Source organism: Daktulosphaira vitifoliae, unplaced genomic scaffold, assembly GCF_025091365.1.
Source record: "Daktulosphaira vitifoliae isolate Bord-2020 unplaced genomic scaffold, ASM2509136v1 Scaffold_4, whole genome shotgun sequence".
NCBI lineage: Eukaryota > Metazoa > Arthropoda > Insecta > Hemiptera > Phylloxeridae > Daktulosphaira > Daktulosphaira vitifoliae.
The window spans coordinates 33478835-33500377 of NW_026099575.1; the positions used below are offsets into that span (position 1 = coordinate 33478835).

The 21543-nt window shown below is 30.3% G+C and overlaps 1 protein-coding gene across 2 annotated transcripts in view; it reads left to right on the top strand.

Annotated features, from left to right (window-relative positions):
• LOC126904500 (insulin-like peptide receptor) overlaps nt 1–18821 on the top strand; it is a 32210-nt gene extending 13389 nt beyond the window's left edge. For both annotated transcript variants that reach the window (XM_050683581.1, XM_050683582.1), the window contains exons 2-6: nt 8479–9661; nt 13948–14239; nt 15098–17653; nt 17719–18216; nt 18280–18821. In XM_050683581.1, the coding sequence (XP_050539538.1) occupies nt 9232–9661; nt 13948–14239; nt 15098–17653; nt 17719–18216; nt 18280–18475 (3972 nt within the window). In that variant the 5' untranslated portion in view covers nt 8479–9231 and the 3' untranslated portion in view covers nt 18476–18821. The remainder of the gene's footprint in view (nt 1–8478; nt 9662–13947; nt 14240–15097; nt 17654–17718; nt 18217–18279) is intronic.
• Nucleotides 18822–21543: the final 2722 nt, after the last annotated feature.

Sequence of the window (21543 nt, forward strand, 5' to 3'; positions counted from 1 at the left end):
GAAATGTAACCACAATGAAAGTCGACAACGTTTTTCAATCTTATTTGAATGAATAGAAAGTTAGTTGCATTATTTCAATCAAGTTCGCCTCTCGAGATTGTACTTTTTATTTTATCCAAACAAATTCGCTTTGTACAACACTTTCGTCTGTCAGTAAACATCGTTCGATGGCCATAACGAAAAGCAAATTTCAAGTGCATTATTAGTAACAACGTTTGGTGAACGTATTGTAACTCGGCCAATTTTTTCGGGTATTGAAGTATCTTAACAGCACAAGACACGACATTATTCTAGCAATAAAATGATATAATCTTGTTTGTGTTATTCATTTTACTCGCTGTCGCCTTTCATTAGTGACTGTCTCACTTGACCTGTTATATTTTTGTTTAATAATGTATATCTTATAAAATAATCACTATGTTTTCTATTTTATATGTTTTATAAATTAAGATTGTTTTGATTTTACCAGACTTGAGAATTATTTATTTAGTATTGCATATTTTGTGGGGTTTCATATATTTTTCATAAATATTATTTTTGGACATAAAATAAAATAAAGCATTAATAAATAATATATTTCTAGGAATAATTTATTTGGAACAGATCAATTATGAGTCAGGTAACTGTGTTTTTTGTAGCGTGGAAAACAAGGAATATCTACATCAAATGACCGCTACATAATAAATGATAATACGTTATAATAGTAATAAAATAAATATTTATCAAAAATTTGTTCAGTGTCGTGTAACGACCAAAACACAAGTTACCATTGAAGCGGGAATTTTTGGCTTGAATATTATGACCATATGGATAATAATGGTTCAATATCAGAGTTTAGTTTTTTATTACTCTACAGTGTATAGTTATATGTTTTACACGAGCACGATAAAGAAAAGAAAATACGTACTATACAATGTGCGTGAATTTCAATTATGGTCTATGATTTTCTTCTTGTTTAGTTATTATTGTATATTTTGAAAATATCAAAGTATTTTTTAACTTATCTATTATTATCTAAACTATTTCGTGTTTTAACATCTCATTATAGACAAATAGCACTTATAGTCTTATACTAAATAGACGACTTAGTATAAGACATCTGTCGTTGTCATTGAACTATCGTTGTATATAATACAAGTGCATATGTAAAGTCTTTTTTGTAGACTTTACAATAATTCCACGAGACTTAGAAAAATTCATTGTCCTATTCTGTTACCGAAAGTGAGTTTATTCGTTCGAATATCATCACGGCAAGTTACAAGTGGCATCAGTTGGTTTCAAATGAATTAGTATGTTTATTAGTATGTTTATTTGTTTTTTTTTTTTTTTTTAATATTGTCCTATGCGAACTTTTAATTTTCACTTATGAAAAATCATTCAAAGACTTGGTTAATACCATGAAATAAAAAGTATAAATTTGTTCAACGAAAGAAAAAATATACAAATTTGATCCTGTTTTGTTGAAAATATCAAAAGTAAATGATAACGAATTTCCCTCTGGATTTTTTTTAAATATAGAAATAACTAGTTCTTTTTATTATTTTTTTACCTGTTTAGTTAAATATTAAAAGAGAGTAGTAAGATATATATAAGCAATTCTGTTGTTTATGTTCAAATTAATTTTTAAAAATCCCCTTTTTTATGGAAAAAAAATCATATCTCATTAAATTTTCATCTTAATTTCTTGTTATCTAAAATTCATTTTACGATTTATATTTATATCCTTACTATTTAAATTTAATGCCCCTTGTAATTTATTTGAGGTTTCATTTGTTTATTCTGAACGGTTCTTAAAATTGATTGATGACTTTACTTTTTATGGAATATTTTTTCGTATAAAGAAAAATAGTATTATATAAAATAATCAAAATCAAAACAAATCCTTTTATAAATTTAACTTTTGTTTGTGTATAAACATATATGTACTATCATTTTTGAAAAGAGAGCTTTTATCTCGAATACTTATAAATAAATAAATGATATGGTGTAGGACGTGGATTTTATTTGCCATTTTCATGAGATTTTCTTTGTTAAAATATTATTCAAGTTTATTTACTGGTGATTTGTTTTTGTAAATAAAATTATTGTTTTATTAATATAAGAGAAAAATTTCTCAGATTATTTATTTCCTGGACGTATTTCCAATTCTCTTTAAACATAATTTTTTTAATTGTTGACTTAATAATCTTTTATTTTATTTTGTAACCTGTGACAGTTGGTCCGGCGATGGACTATTCTTCCGTCTTAGGGTATAAACGGCTAAAAAACTTTGTCTTTGGAGGATGTAGCGCAATGACCTTAAAAAGCATAAAATACAAAAGTAGTAATATATAAATAGTTTTATATGTGTATGATTGAGTTTTACTGGGTAATATAAATTGTTTGGTAATATTTCAAAATGTTCAAAGGTTATGTTTTCGTCGTTTAACATTCAAGTTTTAAATTTAATTATGGAAATTGTAAAATTATTAATTAAACCCAGAACTAAATAATTCAAGTACTAGATTCTTATACATTTGAAAAATGTTAATGGTGTTATCAGTACCAAACACATATTGCACAATATGATAACGTTTTTATAGAAGAACGTATTCGCTACTTTATTTGCGGTTTAGAATCCAATTAGTATTGTTATTGTAATCTTAATTAATATTGAGTATAACTTCAATTTGTTTAAATTATTTCCATCGCAGTAAGTGTTATGATAAAATAATGTCTTAACAGGTGGCTTATTAAAAAAATATTGTTGAAAGACAGTCTCTTTAATTATGCTTAGTGTAATTAAAATTTAATAACACCATTTCCTGTATAATCAATAACTCATCATACTCCTTAGATATAACACTATTTCTGATGGTGTGCTTATAATAAATTAAGTGCTACGTGATTGACTATTAATAGTACCGATGTTGCTTTTAGTGTTGATTATTAATTATAATCTACTTATTTGCACGGGACTCAATATATATAAATAAAATATCCATATTCTATATTAAACAAGGTAAGCATCTCCTTATTCCAGGAAGTGCCGAAAAAGATCTGCTTGTTACTTTAGATTTCATGCGGAACTGAAGAGTTATTAGTTATATATTTTTGTTTATACTCATCGAATTGTTTTATTTTTCACGGTGTTGTTATTTCGATCATGTTACTGAATACTCGTATATCTTTCGTTGTGTAAACTGTCACATTGTGTTTTATTTTTTATAAAAATGTTGTAACCGAAGTGTATTCACACGATAAAGATGTATTTTTGATTGTATTACTGACTCAATGCCTGAAATGTTTACCCTGTCCAAAAATTCAATTACTATTAGAAGTATTTTTAGGGTCGGTTTTAGCTAAGGATAATGTAATTTAATTATTAAAACCCCAAAAGCTTTTAAAAAAGAAAGAAAAGTTCAATCTTATTAATTCGACTCTCATTTATAAGAAGGTCTAATAAATGAACTAAACGTCGGAGTCGAAGTTTTAACCCTCGGCGGTTAAATTCAATTAGATTGATTGATGAAATGTGACTTTTATAACGAATTTTTAATAGGTAATAATTAACACGAGTTCGTTGGTCGGGTATGTGTAATGTCCGTGGCCACTAACCTCGTATATTTTATAAAATACAAGTATTTTTCATCAACTCAACACCATCGATGTTTGCGTAGTTATTGTTAATAAAAAAAAAGAGAGATAACTTTATGGATATAGTTTTTTTTAATACTTTAGCACGTGTACATTTATTTTGTTTTACATTATCATTAAACGGTTTATTACTTGTAAAACACTTTATCAGTCCTATGAAAAAAAAACCCTTCTTAGTAATGAAGATGACATGATGTCATATACATGGAACACGAGGAGACTGCGATAAAGTATAATTACCACACAGTCTTTTGGCTTGTTATTATATTAAGTACTTGGTATCAAAAGTGTTTATATGCTCGTGTTAATGGCCTGACGTTGAACATATGTGACCAACCTTTGGATCGGATACAAGACATTAATTGCTGTAATTTGAAAAAAATAATTCCTGTTGGTTTTTTTTTTTTTAACAAACAGGTGATTTTCATTAAAAGCAAATTAAAGAGGGCGAATGCGTCAGAACCCACAAGCTTTCAACTTTCACTAGCTTAGTTACGATTAGTTTTTCTAGTATTTTATTTTTTTTGCTCGTCACTTTTTTTATGGTAGGGATATTTTTTATAATAACGCCTATCTCAAGGTACCGTCTCGGGGCTCATATAGGTCTTAATCCGACCCTGATTAAAAGGTTTAGAAGGGAGTAGGCAATGTAGTGATCATTATTCAAAAACATTTATTTGACAACGCTCAAACACAATGTGTATTAGAAAATCGTTAATTATTGATTATAATATGCATTCTAAGAAAGAAAAAATCTTGACATTAAAACTCTATTTGGGTGCTACCTAAGCATAAATGTAATCCTTCGTAATTAAAATTCAGTGCACGCTCCGAGTTCGCCCTCAGGTAAACTCCACTTTGGATAATTTTTGCCCTGTTGGTAAAATGTCTTTGTAGATATACTTGTGTTTTCATAACGGTTCGTTTCCAATTTGTTAAATTTACATGTACGTGTGTCGTCACCCTTTCCTTAGGGACGTAAACTTATAAAAGAAATGTCTCGCGTTGATCAAATTGCCTCTCGATTCCCTAGAAAACTCTTTTTTGGTCCTCATTGTTTTTGTCTCTGTTTTTCGCATGGAAATAGTAGCGAATGCAAATGTTTCTTAGTCCTTTGGCGTCGATCAATCTTTCATGTGCTCTCCAATGAAGGAAAATCGGGTTGTGCATATTTTACGGGGACGTTTTTATATGATTTAGCTGTTTTCGTTATTCACGTGCTTTGCAATGCGTACACCTGCTCTTGTTTGGAGTGCCAACTGTTATGTAGTCATATTGGATATTTATTTTAATACAAACGCGCATCGCATACGTGTTTTTGAATTTTAACCTTGGAAGTGTAGTCCAGTCGAGTTTTCACATGAGAATCCATTAATAATTATTTCCAATGACGCATTACTTTTTATTAATTTCGTTTTTTTATTATGTTATTTAGTTCCAACTTATTGGTTGTTAACAATTATTATTTTGTTTTGATAGTGAGAATCATTGTTCGACTATCGCAATGTGTGCAATTAGTTGTCAGTCAATTCATTCATGAAAAACTGAATTAGTAATTTAAAACACTTGGTCGATATCATTAGGTCAAAAGTGGCAGCGAAAATTTTTACGCGCTTTAAAAACGTTATACTTTAACGGTATCAATTATTGACTGGCGATAAAAATTAATTCAACAAGAGTATCAATTACTACTCCCGTAGGAGTGGTTTTTTCAGTCATCGGTTATCAGATGAAAACACTTGCGCAGTTCCTTGTCCTGAACTGCTATTGATCGTGTCATTTCCTTAAATTGTAACCGGAAATCAATGGTTCCGTCCGAAACAAACGTGTTTGGTTATTCATATAAACAACAATATTTCATCATTCAGGCCGCGTTGTATGTATACCGCGGCGTTGTATGTACACCGCCCGTATCAGTGTTGTCGATCGATACACGCGCCGACATAGATTTCTGTTCGCAGGCTACACGCATTCGTTAGTAAACAAATTGTGTCTGTTCCACCGTATTATTACAGCTAGTTTTGGGCCGGAGCTTACGTTTAGTACGAGACTCGTGCCGTCACACGATTTCGAATCGATTGAACCGAAAAACGGCGGCGGCTGTGTATTTTTTCAAATGCGCCTCTTTACGTACACATTGCGATGGACACCGCCTGCTTTCACGTGCACTTCACAGTGCTGGATTATCTGTGTACAACACGTTCCGACACATTTCGTCTAGTAGTTTGTAATAAAGTTTCCGACTTGCGTATCGCGGCTTGTTTACACGACTCGCGGAATTCAAAGCAGATAAACGGCTCAACTGTTGTTTACACAAAACGGTTTAAAACTTTTTAGATGAGCATCGAAACAGTTTTCCACCTCGGAGCATTATCAACAACTTCTCAAACGAATTCATTATTTTTCACCGACATTTCGTTCAACTTTGATTACCCGTTTTGCTGCAACACGTTAACGCGCAATTGAATAATAACTCGTTTCCGAAGCGTTTCCTCAGAGTTATAATTCCGTTTGAATATGATCGAGTTTCGCGATGCACATAATTGCGACTAATAGTGTTTGGGCGGTCGATCTAATTGGTTTACGATAATAATTCTCAAGAATAATTTACGTTGAGCTGCATTCGATAGGTGACGAAATAATAATTAATCAAAATTAATAACAACTGCAGTCGTGTATCGATCACCACGCACTACTCTATATGTTTACAACAGTTGTCAGTCTCATTACTACTGTTCCGTTAATGCTTTTACACCTTCTGACACTTGTTGCAGTATAAACATTACGGACGGGGTTGTGTTACCGAGTAGTCGTGCGAAAATAGTTCATTTGTGCGTCGTCATCGTTCCGATTTTACTCGTCACGTTTATTCATTTTTTGTTTTATATCTCCTCGACTTTAATTTAAAAAGTGCCGTACTGAACAGCACATTTCCATGTTGATAAAATATCGTATTACACTGTTATTTTTTAGCCTCTGGCTAATTTAATAAAAACAAAAGAGTTTATTAATGTTTACAAAGCTTGATTTGATTTTTGTAAATATCTATGGCAAATAGATAGTAATGGTTATAATATAACCATTACACGTGTATATTGGTAATAGTATAACCATTACACGTGTATATTGGTAATAATATAACCATATGCGCGTTGTCGTCTTGCTTACAGTTCATATTGAAATCTCATGGAACGTTCGTCTTTTTTTCTTGACAAAATGGCTGAACTAAAACGTATCTCAACAATTGAAAAGTTTTAACTAATTAAGTTTTCGGGCCGGATGGAATACATTAGATGGTTCCGATAACTTTACATTGACTATAGAACTTTTTTTTTTTCAATCAAAAAGAGATTTAATGTCTTTGTAATTATATCCACTCGCGCAGTGTACGACGCCTCTTAGATTAATTGCAATCGCAGAACAATTCCAAATATTGCCTGGAGCATTCGGTCGAGTTGTACAGTGTAAGTGTATCGAGTCATCAATCATTGACACTTTTGCAGAACATTTGTACGTAAACTTTTCACGTTGTCACAGTCTTACGTTTTTTATACGTACGATTTGGGCGTCGGTATGAACAAATCACTATTTGTTTAAGAATATTTTGAGGTTTCGACCGTCTTGACGTTCAAAGGTTTGTGTTGATAAATGTTTGCTTTTTAATTAATTCCAATTAATTTGGTTTCGTGACGAGGAATTTAAATTTTCCAAGTGTTGTAATTTAACTTGCGCAAGAGAAAATGAGTAATTTGAGAGATGCAATCTTATTGTTTAGCTGGAGGTTAAAGTAGTCACTGTTGTGTAAATATCTTTAAACACGTTTTCATTTTCATTAGTTCGCCTTGATGTTGGCCGGTATTTGACAATTTCCTCAACGCCCATTTTAATGCCTGAGAAATTATACGGTACATTGGATGATTTTAATCGATACTAAATTTGTTGAGTTTAAGTGCAAGTTTCTGAACGCTATAATTGTACATTTATTAGTTACGATTATACTTTAGGTTTCGTTGGTTTATGATTACTATAATTTTTTACCGATTATAGTTGGTAAAAAAATAAAAACTACTCGGTCGTTTTCAAGGTATGGTTTTCCGGATTAATTAGTGTAAACTCGGAATTTTGCTTAACGAATAAAATTTAATTAAAAAGTAGTGGGCTATTAAAGTGAACTATAAAAACGTTGCATTATAAACGACTTAAATAATAACGTTAAAATACTGTTGGGCTTAAGGAAAAATAAAAAATGAATTTAGTCGGTATCATCGTGGAATTTTACGGGGGTCTCTCACCGTAATCTCGTTTTGTATTCGAGCGGAGTTAATTCATTTTGATTTTTTTTAATTTTCGTTAAATTTTCTTTTTCTATAATTGCCATGATATCTATGCGGTTAATAACAAAAAAGGAAAACGGTAAACTTTTTTAACGTGACGTATTTTTCAACAATTTTTAAAAAGGAAAGCTTTACACTGGCGAGGCTTATTACCCGGAAATTCGATGAGTGATTTTAGTGTTTTTCACATTTGCCCCCTCCTTTGTGTGCCCTCATCGTCTGTCATTATTTCGTTAACATCCCGTTGCCACGACAACGGCAGCTATAATGATGTTGATGACGCCGAAAACGTCGGAAGTGACACAACAGTTTTGCAACAACAATGTAATAATAATAATAACACAAAGTACTAGGCTCGTGACGGACAGGGTAATGCATCTGAACCTAATTAAGTTTCGGATCTCTCGAGCGATATCCTTCAAATCCTTCCTTTTTTTTTTTTTTATCCCTTTCTCGTGAAATTGAGTTTTATCTGTAATGTAATGGGCCGACGTATTTTTCTTTTCAGGCCGCAGGAAATGAATAAGCTGTCGTCAACACGGTGGTCATCACAGCAGAACCTGATCATCTTGAGTCGGCCGTCGTCTACGGTGAAGACGTCGTCGAGGGACGATCGATTTCGTAGTAAACTCGACAAGCGACACCGCCGTTTGCTTAACCCGTCAACACCGCGGTGCTGCGATCCCGCGGTGCGTTGACTCTGAACAGGCGCCACCGCAGCTACCGCCGCCCACGCGTTGTTTCTCGCCGACTACAGTCGGTAGTCGCACGCATACGAATAAGTAAGCGGCCGATTCATTTTGATACAAAAAGTATTGGCCGCCACTGTTGTTAACCTCGTCCCTACCGACACCACCGGTCCGTACGCGAAAACAAACCACTTGCCGCTCGTCGCCCGGCGACAACACGCGGTTCCGACGCGCGCGCCTCTGACGCAACAGTCTGTGGCGGCGGAGCAGAAGAAATGCGGTGCATGTTATCGTCGTCACGCATCTCCAGTTCACCACTGTGAGCTACCTCGTGTGCTTGTATGGTGCGTGAGATTGACCTCGCGCACCATATGAACCTCCGTTTTTTGCCGTAACCGAATTTCGTATTTTTCTATTTAAGTTGTCGTTGCAACCCGCCAAACGATCTAAACGTTCGTTGTTTTTTTTATTGTTTTTAAAATAAATCCTCGCGTGTGATATTCTACCGTCTACATTTTATCGTTCACGTTTCGAAAAATGAAGTACAAATTTTTGCTCAAAAACTAGCGTTCATGAACGTCTGGTCAGCCGTGTTGCTGTTGTGGTCGCTGACGGCGACCGCGGCCTCCCCGGCACCGTACAAAGAGAAGGTATGCGGTAGTGTGGAAGTGCGGAACAGTGCCACTCGACTGGCGGCCCTCCAGAATTGCACGGTTGTCGACGGGCACGTGCAAATCGTGTTGCTCGACTCTACGCAGCCGGAAGACTTCCAACCGTTCTATGCGCTCCGGGAGATCACTCAGTACTTGGTCGTCTACCGGGTCAGCGGCTTGGAGAGTTTGGGTAAGCTCTTTCCCAACTTGATGCTGATACGAGGCGTCTACAGCTCCAGTTTTCCCGGAAGAGCGCTAATGGTGCACGACAACAGCCATCTCTCCGAAATAGGATTGTACAAATTGACGAATATCACACAAGGCTCTGTCATAATTACGAAAAATCCAAGTAAGTCTAATGCATTTTTTTTTATATTGTCGATATTATTTTAAATACTTTTTGTACTTAATCATTATCTCTCGTAGTTATTATTTTAACGGAATTACAACAGTATCTACGGGGATTTATTTTGAAAGTTAGCTCAGTGTTTAAACGCATGTCGAATCTATGGTAGTCACCGATTCACTTGTTAATTGGGAATTAGAGAAACTTTACAAACTAATTATGTATGTAAATATAATAAATAAGTTAATTGTCTATTAAAGCTGAGGTTGAAAAACAATGAATGATGGTGGTTGTTAATATGCGCTGGGAAAAAGCTAATTTATTCAAAGTCGTTGGCTTGTGACCGACAAGGGATGACACGAGAGTTGGCATTCTCGGCCATTATTTATGATTTATTTTTTAACTCGCAGTTTTATTACTATATTGTATTTGCAACACAATAATACGACTATTTAGTTTTATTTCCAAAAAATTAAATTAACATCCTAATTTAAATATTAATACGTGGAAATGAAATTTGTTTTATTTTTATAAAAAAAACCACATAAATTTTTTTATTGTTTCAAAATTACTAAAACAGTTAAGAATACGTCGTACTCAGCGATATAAATGATATAATACAATTTGTTCAATATTATAATATACTTATTCATGATACGTTGATAATTTGTCTTATACATTAAAAACAATGGATTTTAATTTAGTTGAACTATTGTCGGCGAAAATTGGAAAAAACTCATTTTATTTTAGAAATTTAGAAACATTTCTTAAAATTGCAATACTTTGAAATTACATTTATCAATATTCTTTTGCATTTAAGAACTGCGATAAATCTTTTCTTTTAAACACTTATTATTCTAATAAGACATATTAGAGATAGTAAAATTTATTTCGGTATGCTTTGTAAGAAAATTCAATGGAAAACCGAAATACAGAAGAGATCACCCACGCCCGTAAAAGATTTTTTTCAATTTAATTTTTAAAAATGTTCCGGAACGTATGCCCTATTTTGATTTATATCGAATTAAAGCTCTTGAAGTATTCTAAAATATAAAAAAAACTATACAGAAGATTACTTGTATATAACAAATCGGCAGCCAAAGTAAAAATAAAAAAAACATTTTTCCAAAAAAAAATTCAATTTTCAATCAAGCAAATAATTTAACAAGTGTTTAATATTTGAATGAAATGCTGAAAACACAGAAATCGTGAAAATACAAATATACAAATTGTTATGAAATTAACAGATTCACATCGATGTGCTTTTTATAATAGTAATGTAAATCACTGTTAGATATCATCATCTATACTCGTCTCAATTACCCCACTGTGCTTAGATTTTTATATTCATTCCTATTGTTTTTTAAGGGTGTTGAATTAATTTTCCAAATGATTACATATATATTTAACTAGCTTATAAAATAGAAAATCGTGTAATTAAGAACACTGACTGATAACAACTTTTTTAGAGCAGTATTATTTTAGAAGTTATTAACAATAAAGTATTGACTGGTGATGAGGCGCGCGTGCTGCTATTTTTATTACTTTACATTTATTGGCCTCACTTCTTCCGCCCAAATATAAAAATGTTAATAACTTTTGAATAATGGTATCTAAAATTTTTTATCGACCAGTCAGTTTTCTTAACTACATTATTTTCTATTTTATAAGCTAGTTAAATATGTATATTGTCATTTAGAAAAATTACGTTGGTACCCATTTAAGATGTAAGGGATGAACATAAAAAGTGTTATATAACAGATAAATGGAAATACATTTGTAACCATCAAAAGTCAGAAAATAATTCATAAAAAATGATTACTTTATGAGAAATCCAGTGGCTAGCGTTACAAAAATCACCTGTATAATACATACATTATACATCTAAAAATAAAATACGGTATTTTTACGTCGCTGATCACACTAAATCAAAATCAAATCTTATGAGTGTTTTTAATTTTTCAATAAATCTAAACATCAGTCTGACACTTAAAATATGCACTTCCAACATGCACCACTGTAAATTCCCATCTAAACTTCACCTTTGCTATGGCACTCAGTATTATTTTACTGGGTTGTCCTTCAATTTCTTTCCATAGGGAGTGTGTTTACAGCGCGTCCAAAATATAATAAATAACATAGTGTTTTACTAAGCTTAATACCTGAAAGTTTATTTTACTTGTTTGTTTTCATTGTTATTTGATATTTTAAACGTTTTCAGTTATATTATAAGCCGTTGTTTTTTCTGTATAATTTAAGTACTACAAACAAACGTTTGTAATAGTTTATTTACTGCGATCATTTAAACTTTCAAACAATATTAATAATTAATATTGTTTGAAAGTTTAAACAATTNTATAATTTAAGTACTACAAACAAACGTTTGTAATAGTTTATTTACTGCGATCATTTAAACTTTCAAACAATATTAATTGTTTTTCCTACAAATTAAATTTTAAATATAATGTATACTATACATTTTTATATATTTTTTTAATTTTTCATAAATAAATATTTGAACGATGTATCTCAATTAATGAATACAGTAATCCCTTTTTTAATTTATGGTAATAAAACTAAATATTTCAAATGAAAATAGAAGTAGTATTTATGTCTATTTCGGATAGAAGAAACAATTTAAAAATGTTTTTTTATTAAAGAAACGGGATATTTTTCCAGTATGCCTTTTAATGGCATAATATGTTGTACAAATAGCCCTTATTGAATTGAAGAAATATTGTACAATAAAGAAAACAATTTTGAATAGCAACAAAAATCTTACCCTATCTTAAATTTTTTATAGTTTTGTTGACTTTTTAGGGATTTGAACAATAATATTTACGGATGACTAGCGTGGTGTTAGTCGAGAAATCGTTTTTTATATTTTTTCCATCGGCTAATAACGTTTCAGGTGTAGGAAATAGGTCTTAAAAATGAGGACCCGAATAGAGTCAATTGCGCATCGGTTAAATGATTATTTTAAAGTTTGTGTGCATAAGGTAAAGGCTTTTTATTATTTGAAACTTTATGATCGAATTTATTGCCGAATGCTTAATGATCTTAAAAATGATATTACTCGACAGAGAATTAGTAGTAAAGTGAAGTTTTCAAAATAAGTTGCCGTTATAATCTTTAGTTCACAATGAGTTTTAGTTGTATTAAACGCGTATATTTTGAACATTATTTGCAACCGATGATAAGTTTTGGCAACAAAGGTCTTATTTTATGGAACACTCGAGTAAATGAACTTGTGAACGCAATAAACTGGAGGAATTTATGGATGAAATTTGGTGAATACCTTGTTTAAATGAAAAAAAAGCAAGGTTTTTATGAAATATTGAGCATAATTTGGCCAGATGAAATGCGTACAAAAAGTTTTTGAAAAACTGTAGATATTATTGAACCAAGTGAAACAAAGTTTTAGTGTAAAGATAGATTGGGTGTGTATTAACGTAGAGTAGAGCATAAACACTAATAATAAGATTCAATTTTGTTGTTGTTGAGAAAAGTAAAATATGGAAAACATTTTTTTGTCATCATATAGAAAATATATTCATGGGCGTGTAGAGGTAAGGAAAATAATGGAACTGTACACTGACATGGAGGTTGTTCCGGGAAAAAAATAAAGATGGAATACTGATAAAATACCAGAGGGGAGAAAAAACTTGTAATCGAAAGAAAGAAATGGTTAATTTAGTAACAGTTAACTGTTATTTTGTACAAATGTCGTATAAATAAAAATAACCTGAAATACCACACTCAATCGAATTCGAAATAATTTTTTAGAATAAATTGAACCAATGTATTTATAAATAATTGCATATTTTTTCAAATCTAAGCAAGTATCGCGAAAAGTAGAACTGATTTAGTTCTAGCGGTATATTTTATATAATGGCTGAACTTTAACCAAACACTTTATTTTTCCAATATTAGTTTAATCGATTCTGTAGTCCGAGTCGAAGAGGGCAAATAAACAAATAAATAAATAAAAGAATATTTTTTCATGCTTTCAAATGACTTTTATCGTGCAATTAATGATAACTTGATCTGAAGTTCCACAGTTAGAAAGAGAATCCAGAAAATTGGGATCATTTTACCAATGCTTGCAATTTTCTGTCGTAAATATTTAATGAACTAAAACAACATATTGTATCACATCGATTTATAGTGTTTACAATTTAAAAATGTTTTAATAAATCGAACTTGCAATATTATTCTCTCGGATAAAGTTTATCTCGTGTATCAGAATACTTTTGGAATTATTTATAATTGAGTTTTAAATATTTCAGGACTATGTCATGCGACTACAATCGACTGGGGCCAAATCACTAATGGCGTGAGTAATGATACCAATATAATAAGTAGTAATGAAGCAGGACGCTGCCAAGGATGTTCTAAATCAGGATGTCCCGAAGAAAGATGTTGGAAACAAGATCCAGCGGAATGCCAATTCGGTAAACTTAAAGATTGCCACCCGTTGTGTGCTGGAGGATGTTATGAGAAACATTCATCGAAAGATTGTTATGTTTGTACAGCGTTTTTACATAATGGTGATTGTATCCGAGAATGTCCTGCAGGATTGTAAGTGTTACAATATAAACTATTTAATTTAAATAATATTCAAAACGATTGTACTATCGTGTTGTTATAAAATGGATTCCATTTTTTAAGGTATACTGTATTGTATTGTATTTAATTTGCGTGTTATTTCTGTAATATATTTAGTTGACATTGCAATGAAATGCTTTCTACATTTATAAATGTTATGTGGGTGCACACATTCTTGCATTATTAACTAATTATTAATCTTTTAGTTTAAATAAATTGAAATTGAGACAATAATATTTCTATGCAGTATAAAACAGAATTAGAAATAATTAAATCGTTTGTTTTAATTAAAAAATAAAAGTTATTTTATATGACTATTTGTTAGCACTAGATAAATTCATTTTGAGAGTACATCATTTTCTTCTCAGCTAATACACTACGACCAATTTGAATTTTTTACCTTAAACATTGATTTCTTTTTAAATTTTAAATAGATTTGAATTTTTCTATTTATACATTTATTCGCCATCGTGTTTCATGATATTTATGAAACAAGTATTTAATTTTTATTCAAAGCACATTAAATATTAGATAATGTTATATATGTAAAATATTTTCGTTTCAATTCAATTTTAAATATTTATTAAATGAAATCACCGAATTTTCTTTTTGTAATTATTTGATAACTTTGTGAATTTTTCGTATCCATTTTAAGTCAATAGTAAAACATATATTTAATAAAAGAGTATGCCATCTAAGTATACAAACATCACACTGAAATTATTAAAAATTATGCATCAATAATTTTTAAATTTGGTTTTATACTCTTCTTAAAAAAATATTAATACATATATAGTTTTAATATCTCATCTGATATACCATTTTTTTTAGATATGGTCACATCCGCTCTTGTTTAACTGAAGAACAATGTCGCAATTTGACTGTTGATAGAGAAGAATCATCGCTAGATATTCTGAATACTAATTATATTCCATTCGGACGACAATGTCTAGATGAGTGTCCTTATGAGTTTGAAGTCACACCTGATGGAAAGAACTGTAAACCATGTACAAGAACACCTGCAGGAAATTGTCAACGAAATTGTAATGGTTTCAAAATCACTGATGATATGCTTAGAAGTAGAAAAAGTGATGAATACCGTCTGCATACTAACTGTACGACAATTAAATCCTTAGAAATAGAAGTTAAATATGGATTAAGTGAAGATGTTGAACGGCGATTAGAAGAGTATGTTGGTAAAGTTGAAATAATTTTAGACCAACTGAAGATAATACGTTCATATTCTTTAAATTCATTAAATTTTTTGAGAAATTTGAGAGAAATACGAGGTGAAAATACTGGTAATAATATGTCACTAGTAGTTCGTGGAAATAAGAATTTAAAAGAACTATGGTCTTGGGACCAAAGGTTTTACAAAAAGAATTTGACTATAATGAATGGATCAGTGTCTTTTCATTACAATCCAAAACTATGTTACCAAGTAATAAGAGACTTTGGAGATACTGTTAAATTACCAACTTTTTCAGATTTAGAAGTATCTTCCATGTCTAATGGTGATCAGTATGCATGTTATGTTACTGAGTTAAAAGTAGAAACTGTTGGAATAGGGCCACAGTCTATAATTTTAAAAATGCATAAAGTTCAAGAAACTGATAATTTGGAGAGATTTCTTGTTTACTTTATTGAAGCATCGAAATGGAGTGACAATATTGAAACATCTGAATGCGAAGACACTAGTTGGAAAATTGATGATATAAGCTCTAAAAGAGTTTTCAATGAAACATCTATAGATCATGTCATAACTAATCTTGAACCCAATACTGAGTATTATTATTATGTAAAAACCTATACAATAGCTTCTAGAACTAGTAAGAGTAGTTTATTTAAAAACAAAACTCTTCCATCAAAACCGTCTGCTCCTCAAAATTTTGCTGCACAACCTTTATCAAGTTCTGAAGTAGAACTTTCATGGAAACCACCATCACATCCACATGGTAAATTAACTAAATATATAATTAAAGGGTTTCTTTTAAAAGACGATAGAGTTATTCTTGATCAGCGTAACTATTGTACTAATAAAATAGAAACTGAAGATAAGGAAAAATTGTATAAACCACAAACTTATGTAAAACCAACAGTTGATCAATCTTGTAGTCATTGTGAATCTCAAAAACCCAGTATCAACACTAATATGTGCAGTATGTTTGAACATGGTCTAACTATTGATATTAATGTATTAAGTAGCCGAAAATACATTTTTGAAACTTGTAGTAATTTCCTTAATGTGTTCATTGATGCAAAGTGTTTTTCATTGCAAAACACCGATGAAAATATATTTCAGAATTATGTTAATGAAAATTGTAAAGAAGAGTGGTCTATTAGCAATGCATTACAAAATGTAACTCAAAGAGACAATAGTTTAATTAATTTTTCTCTAGAGCTGAGTGAAAATTATACGTCGTATACTCTTAAAGACTTAGCTCACTTCAGTCAATATATATTGTCTATTATGGTGTGTCGAGAAATTGTAAGTCAAGAGTTCATGTTAAGTAAGGTTGATCATTGCAGTCATGAAACCTTGTTGTCATTTCGAACATTAATGAATTCCAATGCAGATGTCATTGATTCAAATCTTGTACATGCAGCTGTATATAACCTTACTGCTAATATTTCATGGGTTGAACCTATATTAGTTAACAGTATAATTCATAGTTTTAAGTTAGAATATAAACGCGTAAGTTCATCTGATACTGAGAGTAATACTGTATCTCAATGTATAACTATGAAAGAATTTGAACGTGGTGGAAGGTCACATGCTCTTATAAATTTAACACCGGGAGAATATCATTTCAGAGTAAGAGCTCAGTCATTAGCAGGTGAAGGACCATTTACCCCCTACAAAATATTTATTGTTAAAAGTGACAATTCTCCAGCTAATCTATACTTGGTTTTAATGGTCATATTGTTTGGTGCATTGCTGATTGTTTTTGTCGGATTTATCGTTCGTACGTATTTCAATCAAAAAATGCTTCAGCGCAATAGTGTATTTAATTTGGCTAACAACCCGGGTTATGTTGGAGTTTATGTTGAAGATGAATGGGAATTAGTAAGAGAAGATGTACAAATAGTGAAAGTCTTGGGCAGAGGAACATTTGGTACAGTACATGAAGGTTTGTTACTGCCTCATAATGAGCCATGTGCTGTTAAATCTGTTAGCAAGACAAACTTTTTGAAATATCATGCTGAATTTTTGAATGAAGCATCTATAATGAAAAAATTTAGTGAGGCATATCATATAGTTAAGCTATTAGGGGTGGTAACAAAGAGCTATCCTCCTTTATTAGTTATGGAACTAATGGGTAGAGGCGATTTAAAGAGTGTACTAGTTTCTTCAAGGGAATCTGGTGACCCACCTCCACCATCTAGGTAATGTTTTTAATGTTATTTGATTTAATTTTACTAGTTAAATAATTATATTTTACTTATTACAGGTATACTACTATTCGAATGGCTGCACAAATAGCAGATGGTATGGCGTTCCTAGAATATAACAAATTTATTCACCGTGATTTAGCAGCCAGAAATTGTATGGTGGCTAATGACTTAACTGTAAAAATTGGTGATTTTGGCATGAGTCGACAGATTTATGCTGGTAATTATTATCGAAAAGGCAACAAAGGTGATATGCCTATACGGTGGATGGCACCTGAAGCTATGGCTGAAGGTGTGTTTACTAGTCAGTCTGATGTATGGAGCTATGGTGTAGTGCTTTGGGAAATGTTAACATTAGGAGAACAACCTTACAAAGGAAAAAGCAATAATGATGTTATGGCCTATGTGCTTGATGGCAACATATTAGATTTACCAATATTTTGCCCTGATGTTCTTGCTGGTATAATGAAATCTTGTTGGAGTTGGACATCAGCACAAAGGCCAAGTTTTATAAAAATAATTGAACTGCTGGATGCGTTTTTGGATAAAGATTTTAAGTAAGAATGAGATATATATTTTTTGATAATTAATTTTTTTAATAATTAAATTACTCTTTACAGAAAAGTTTCATTTTATCATAACCGCAGTGCTGATGCTTCAATTGCTGAATATTCACTAATGTCCCCAAGTACTACTTATGAAGAAAATGTTGACAGTGAAAATCTCAATACTGATGGAGGCGACACTGAAGATGTTTATGCTTCATTTAAAGTAGACCCGAGAAATCTGAGTAATGGGCATTTGTCACCAATGTAAATTTGTGCTTTGACGAAAATAAAAGTGAAAATTTCATGTTACCATTTAAGTCTTTATTTAAAATAAGGTTTTTTTTACTTTTATTATATTTATGGTCCAAAATAGAGCTTAATTTAGTTTTATCATAGACAGTATAGCTTTTGTTGTTACATTTCTTTGAGTAATTTAATATTTTAATGCTGTAATTTTTAATGATAAAATTAGTTCATTTTTCATAAAAATATTTTTCTGTACCACCTATTTGTACATATTTTGTTCTAGCATCTAGTCAGTATGTGGAAGTTACATCTTGCTCCACAGTTTATTTTTTATTTTTATTTTAATACTATTATTATTATATTTTGTTTTATTTTTATAACATGTCTACATATTTTATTTGATTCATAACTGTTACGTATAGTAATTTTGGTTAAAAAAAATCAAGCTAACTGGTTTATTGTTGTAGGAAAAATTTTCCATAAAACAAATTTACCAGGTAAACTGAAAAGTCATTATTTTTTCGATCTGTTTTTAATTTTGTATTCAAAATAATTTGTAAAAAATTTTTTTACCAGTGACTATTGTCTGTGAAAAATTCTAATTTTTTCTATGATGATTCCAATCATTGTATTTAAATTAAATACAGAGTTAAAGTATATATAATAGTAATATGTATATAATATATTAAAACAATTTTTATATTAATGAATGTGTAGTGCTAATTTTTTGGTTACGTACAGATGGGGGAAAATTAAAATATCATAAATAATAATAATATTAATACATATAATAATTATGAACATAATTTTTTAAGAATGATAAAAAAATAAATAAATTTTTGAACTTAAAGTATAAAATTATCTAATATTTTGTAAATATAAGCCTTAAGTTAAATATTTATTTATGTTATTAAGGGCTCCTATACGTTTCACTAAATAAGAACTGTAATTTGAAAGTGCAAAGTAATCTATACATTATGAAATTAATAATAGTTCTGTTTTAAATATTTTATAACTAAATTTAATAAAAATAATTGTTTATTTTTGAATTTTCAACATTAAAGACAAAATTGAATATTTATATAAAAATCTCTTATTAAACACTTTAAAATGTGTCCATATAAAAAATTGCAGTAAAAATCTGTCAAATTTGCTCAAAAAGTTTTACAATTTTTTATACAATTAAATTAAAGTTTTTCTATATTGATGTAAACATTGAGAAGCCCTTTAGAATTGAGACTGTTTTTAGAATTAATTTTAAGTTTTTTTATCAATAAATATGATGTTTTAAAATTACAAATATGTTTGAAAATTAAAAATATCAAAAAATGAAATATTGTTGCTCGTTAAGTTTAAATTGTTTTTTTATAATTTTTTTTCATGATGAATAAGACTATTCAGCTACCTAAACAATACAACATGATATTTATTGTTGAGTATAAATAAAAGTGTTTGAAATATTAAAATCGAGTATATGTCATTACATTTTCATAGCAATATTATTATGTATTTCATTTGTTGACTACAATTTTCTTATTTTTCTAGTTGATCAGTTGGTTACATAATTATTTTCTACAGCTCTAGCTTTTTATGTGTGTGGCTACTTTTTCTCAGCTATCACTAAACCAATATCTTTTGATGATAAATCAAAAGATCATAAATCGTAACTAGTTGAAGACATTTCCCTTAAAAATTGAAAAAATTTCCCTCGTTCTCTGTTAATGGGGAAAATCTGAAAACAAATTACAATTTTTGAAATTGTTAAATTTTGACATTTTTTCCTTTTTTATTCTTAAAACTGCCAAAAACTTTTTGAAAAATGAACAAAAAAAATAATTTTGTTTATATAAAAACCTTATGTATTTCCCTTTTATTTAATATAATTTTTTTCAAAAGAGCATCTTTTTCACAAAATTCAGTTTTTTCAACTTAACTTTTGAAAATGTTCTAGAAATACTGCGACTGTTGAACACATGTTAAATTAAAGCTTATGTTACGTACTATACATTTTCTAGAATTAAAATATTTAAAAAAAAGAAAATCATAGAGTTTCTTATGATAGTGATTTTAAACACTGTTAGATATCATCTATACTTGTCTCAACTATGCCACGTTCATACTGTGCTATCGTTTTTGTTAAAATTTTATGGTATACATTTTATCAAAATTCTGTTGTAATGATTATATGAGTATTCTATTAGTTTTTTTTTTTTTATAAAAATTTAAAAGTGACAAGTTTTGTATAATACCAAAACATGTTGAAACCATATTAATTTTTTGCTCTGACCACTTAAATAGTTTTATTAAAATAAAATTTACTTGGCGAGCTCGACAAATTTGATCGAAATTGATTTTGCTTTGTAGCGGGTGTCGTTTGCCTTTTTCGTAGAAACTCATATAATTTCTCAAATTATCAATACTTTTTGCGTAAGCCCGAATTGGTTGCTAAAATCGGCGAAATAATTTGAAACCATCCAATTAAATATAATCTAAAATTGGAGTATTCTCCAATTATTAAATTTTACATCGATCTATATCTACAGAATTTTGTTACGGTGACCCTTTCCATATTTGATCAGATTTATAAGAAGTGAAGTTCTAACATAAGCTAAACAAACATAACCTGACATAATTGTCTTCTAAAAAAAATTAGTGGTATTAACCATGTATTGTTTTTATCTAGACCAACAATATTAGCATGCTAACTTTTTCAATTTCTGTAGCGTAGAAAGTTACATTTTTCTGTTTTTATTCTTTCTAGAAAAGTTGTGAATAGTATTGTTTTGAAGTACATACATTTTATTATTTACCGTGTTTATAGGCAAATATCAAAATCCAGTACCAGGGATTTATGAGGAATAATGTATGCGATTACACGTTCTAGTGTCTCAAAGAGGTGTCCGGTGTCTCGTTGCGGTCGTAATGTAATCACGTTACTTGTAGTCTGGTGTCCAATGCACGACTGCACAGCTTCGATAATTGGACATCGCGATAGTCGCAATATATGTAGTCTTAAAATATTTCTAATAAATATGTATTATTTTTTACAATTATTGTCATTCCACGGACAACAATTACACTTGGTTAATG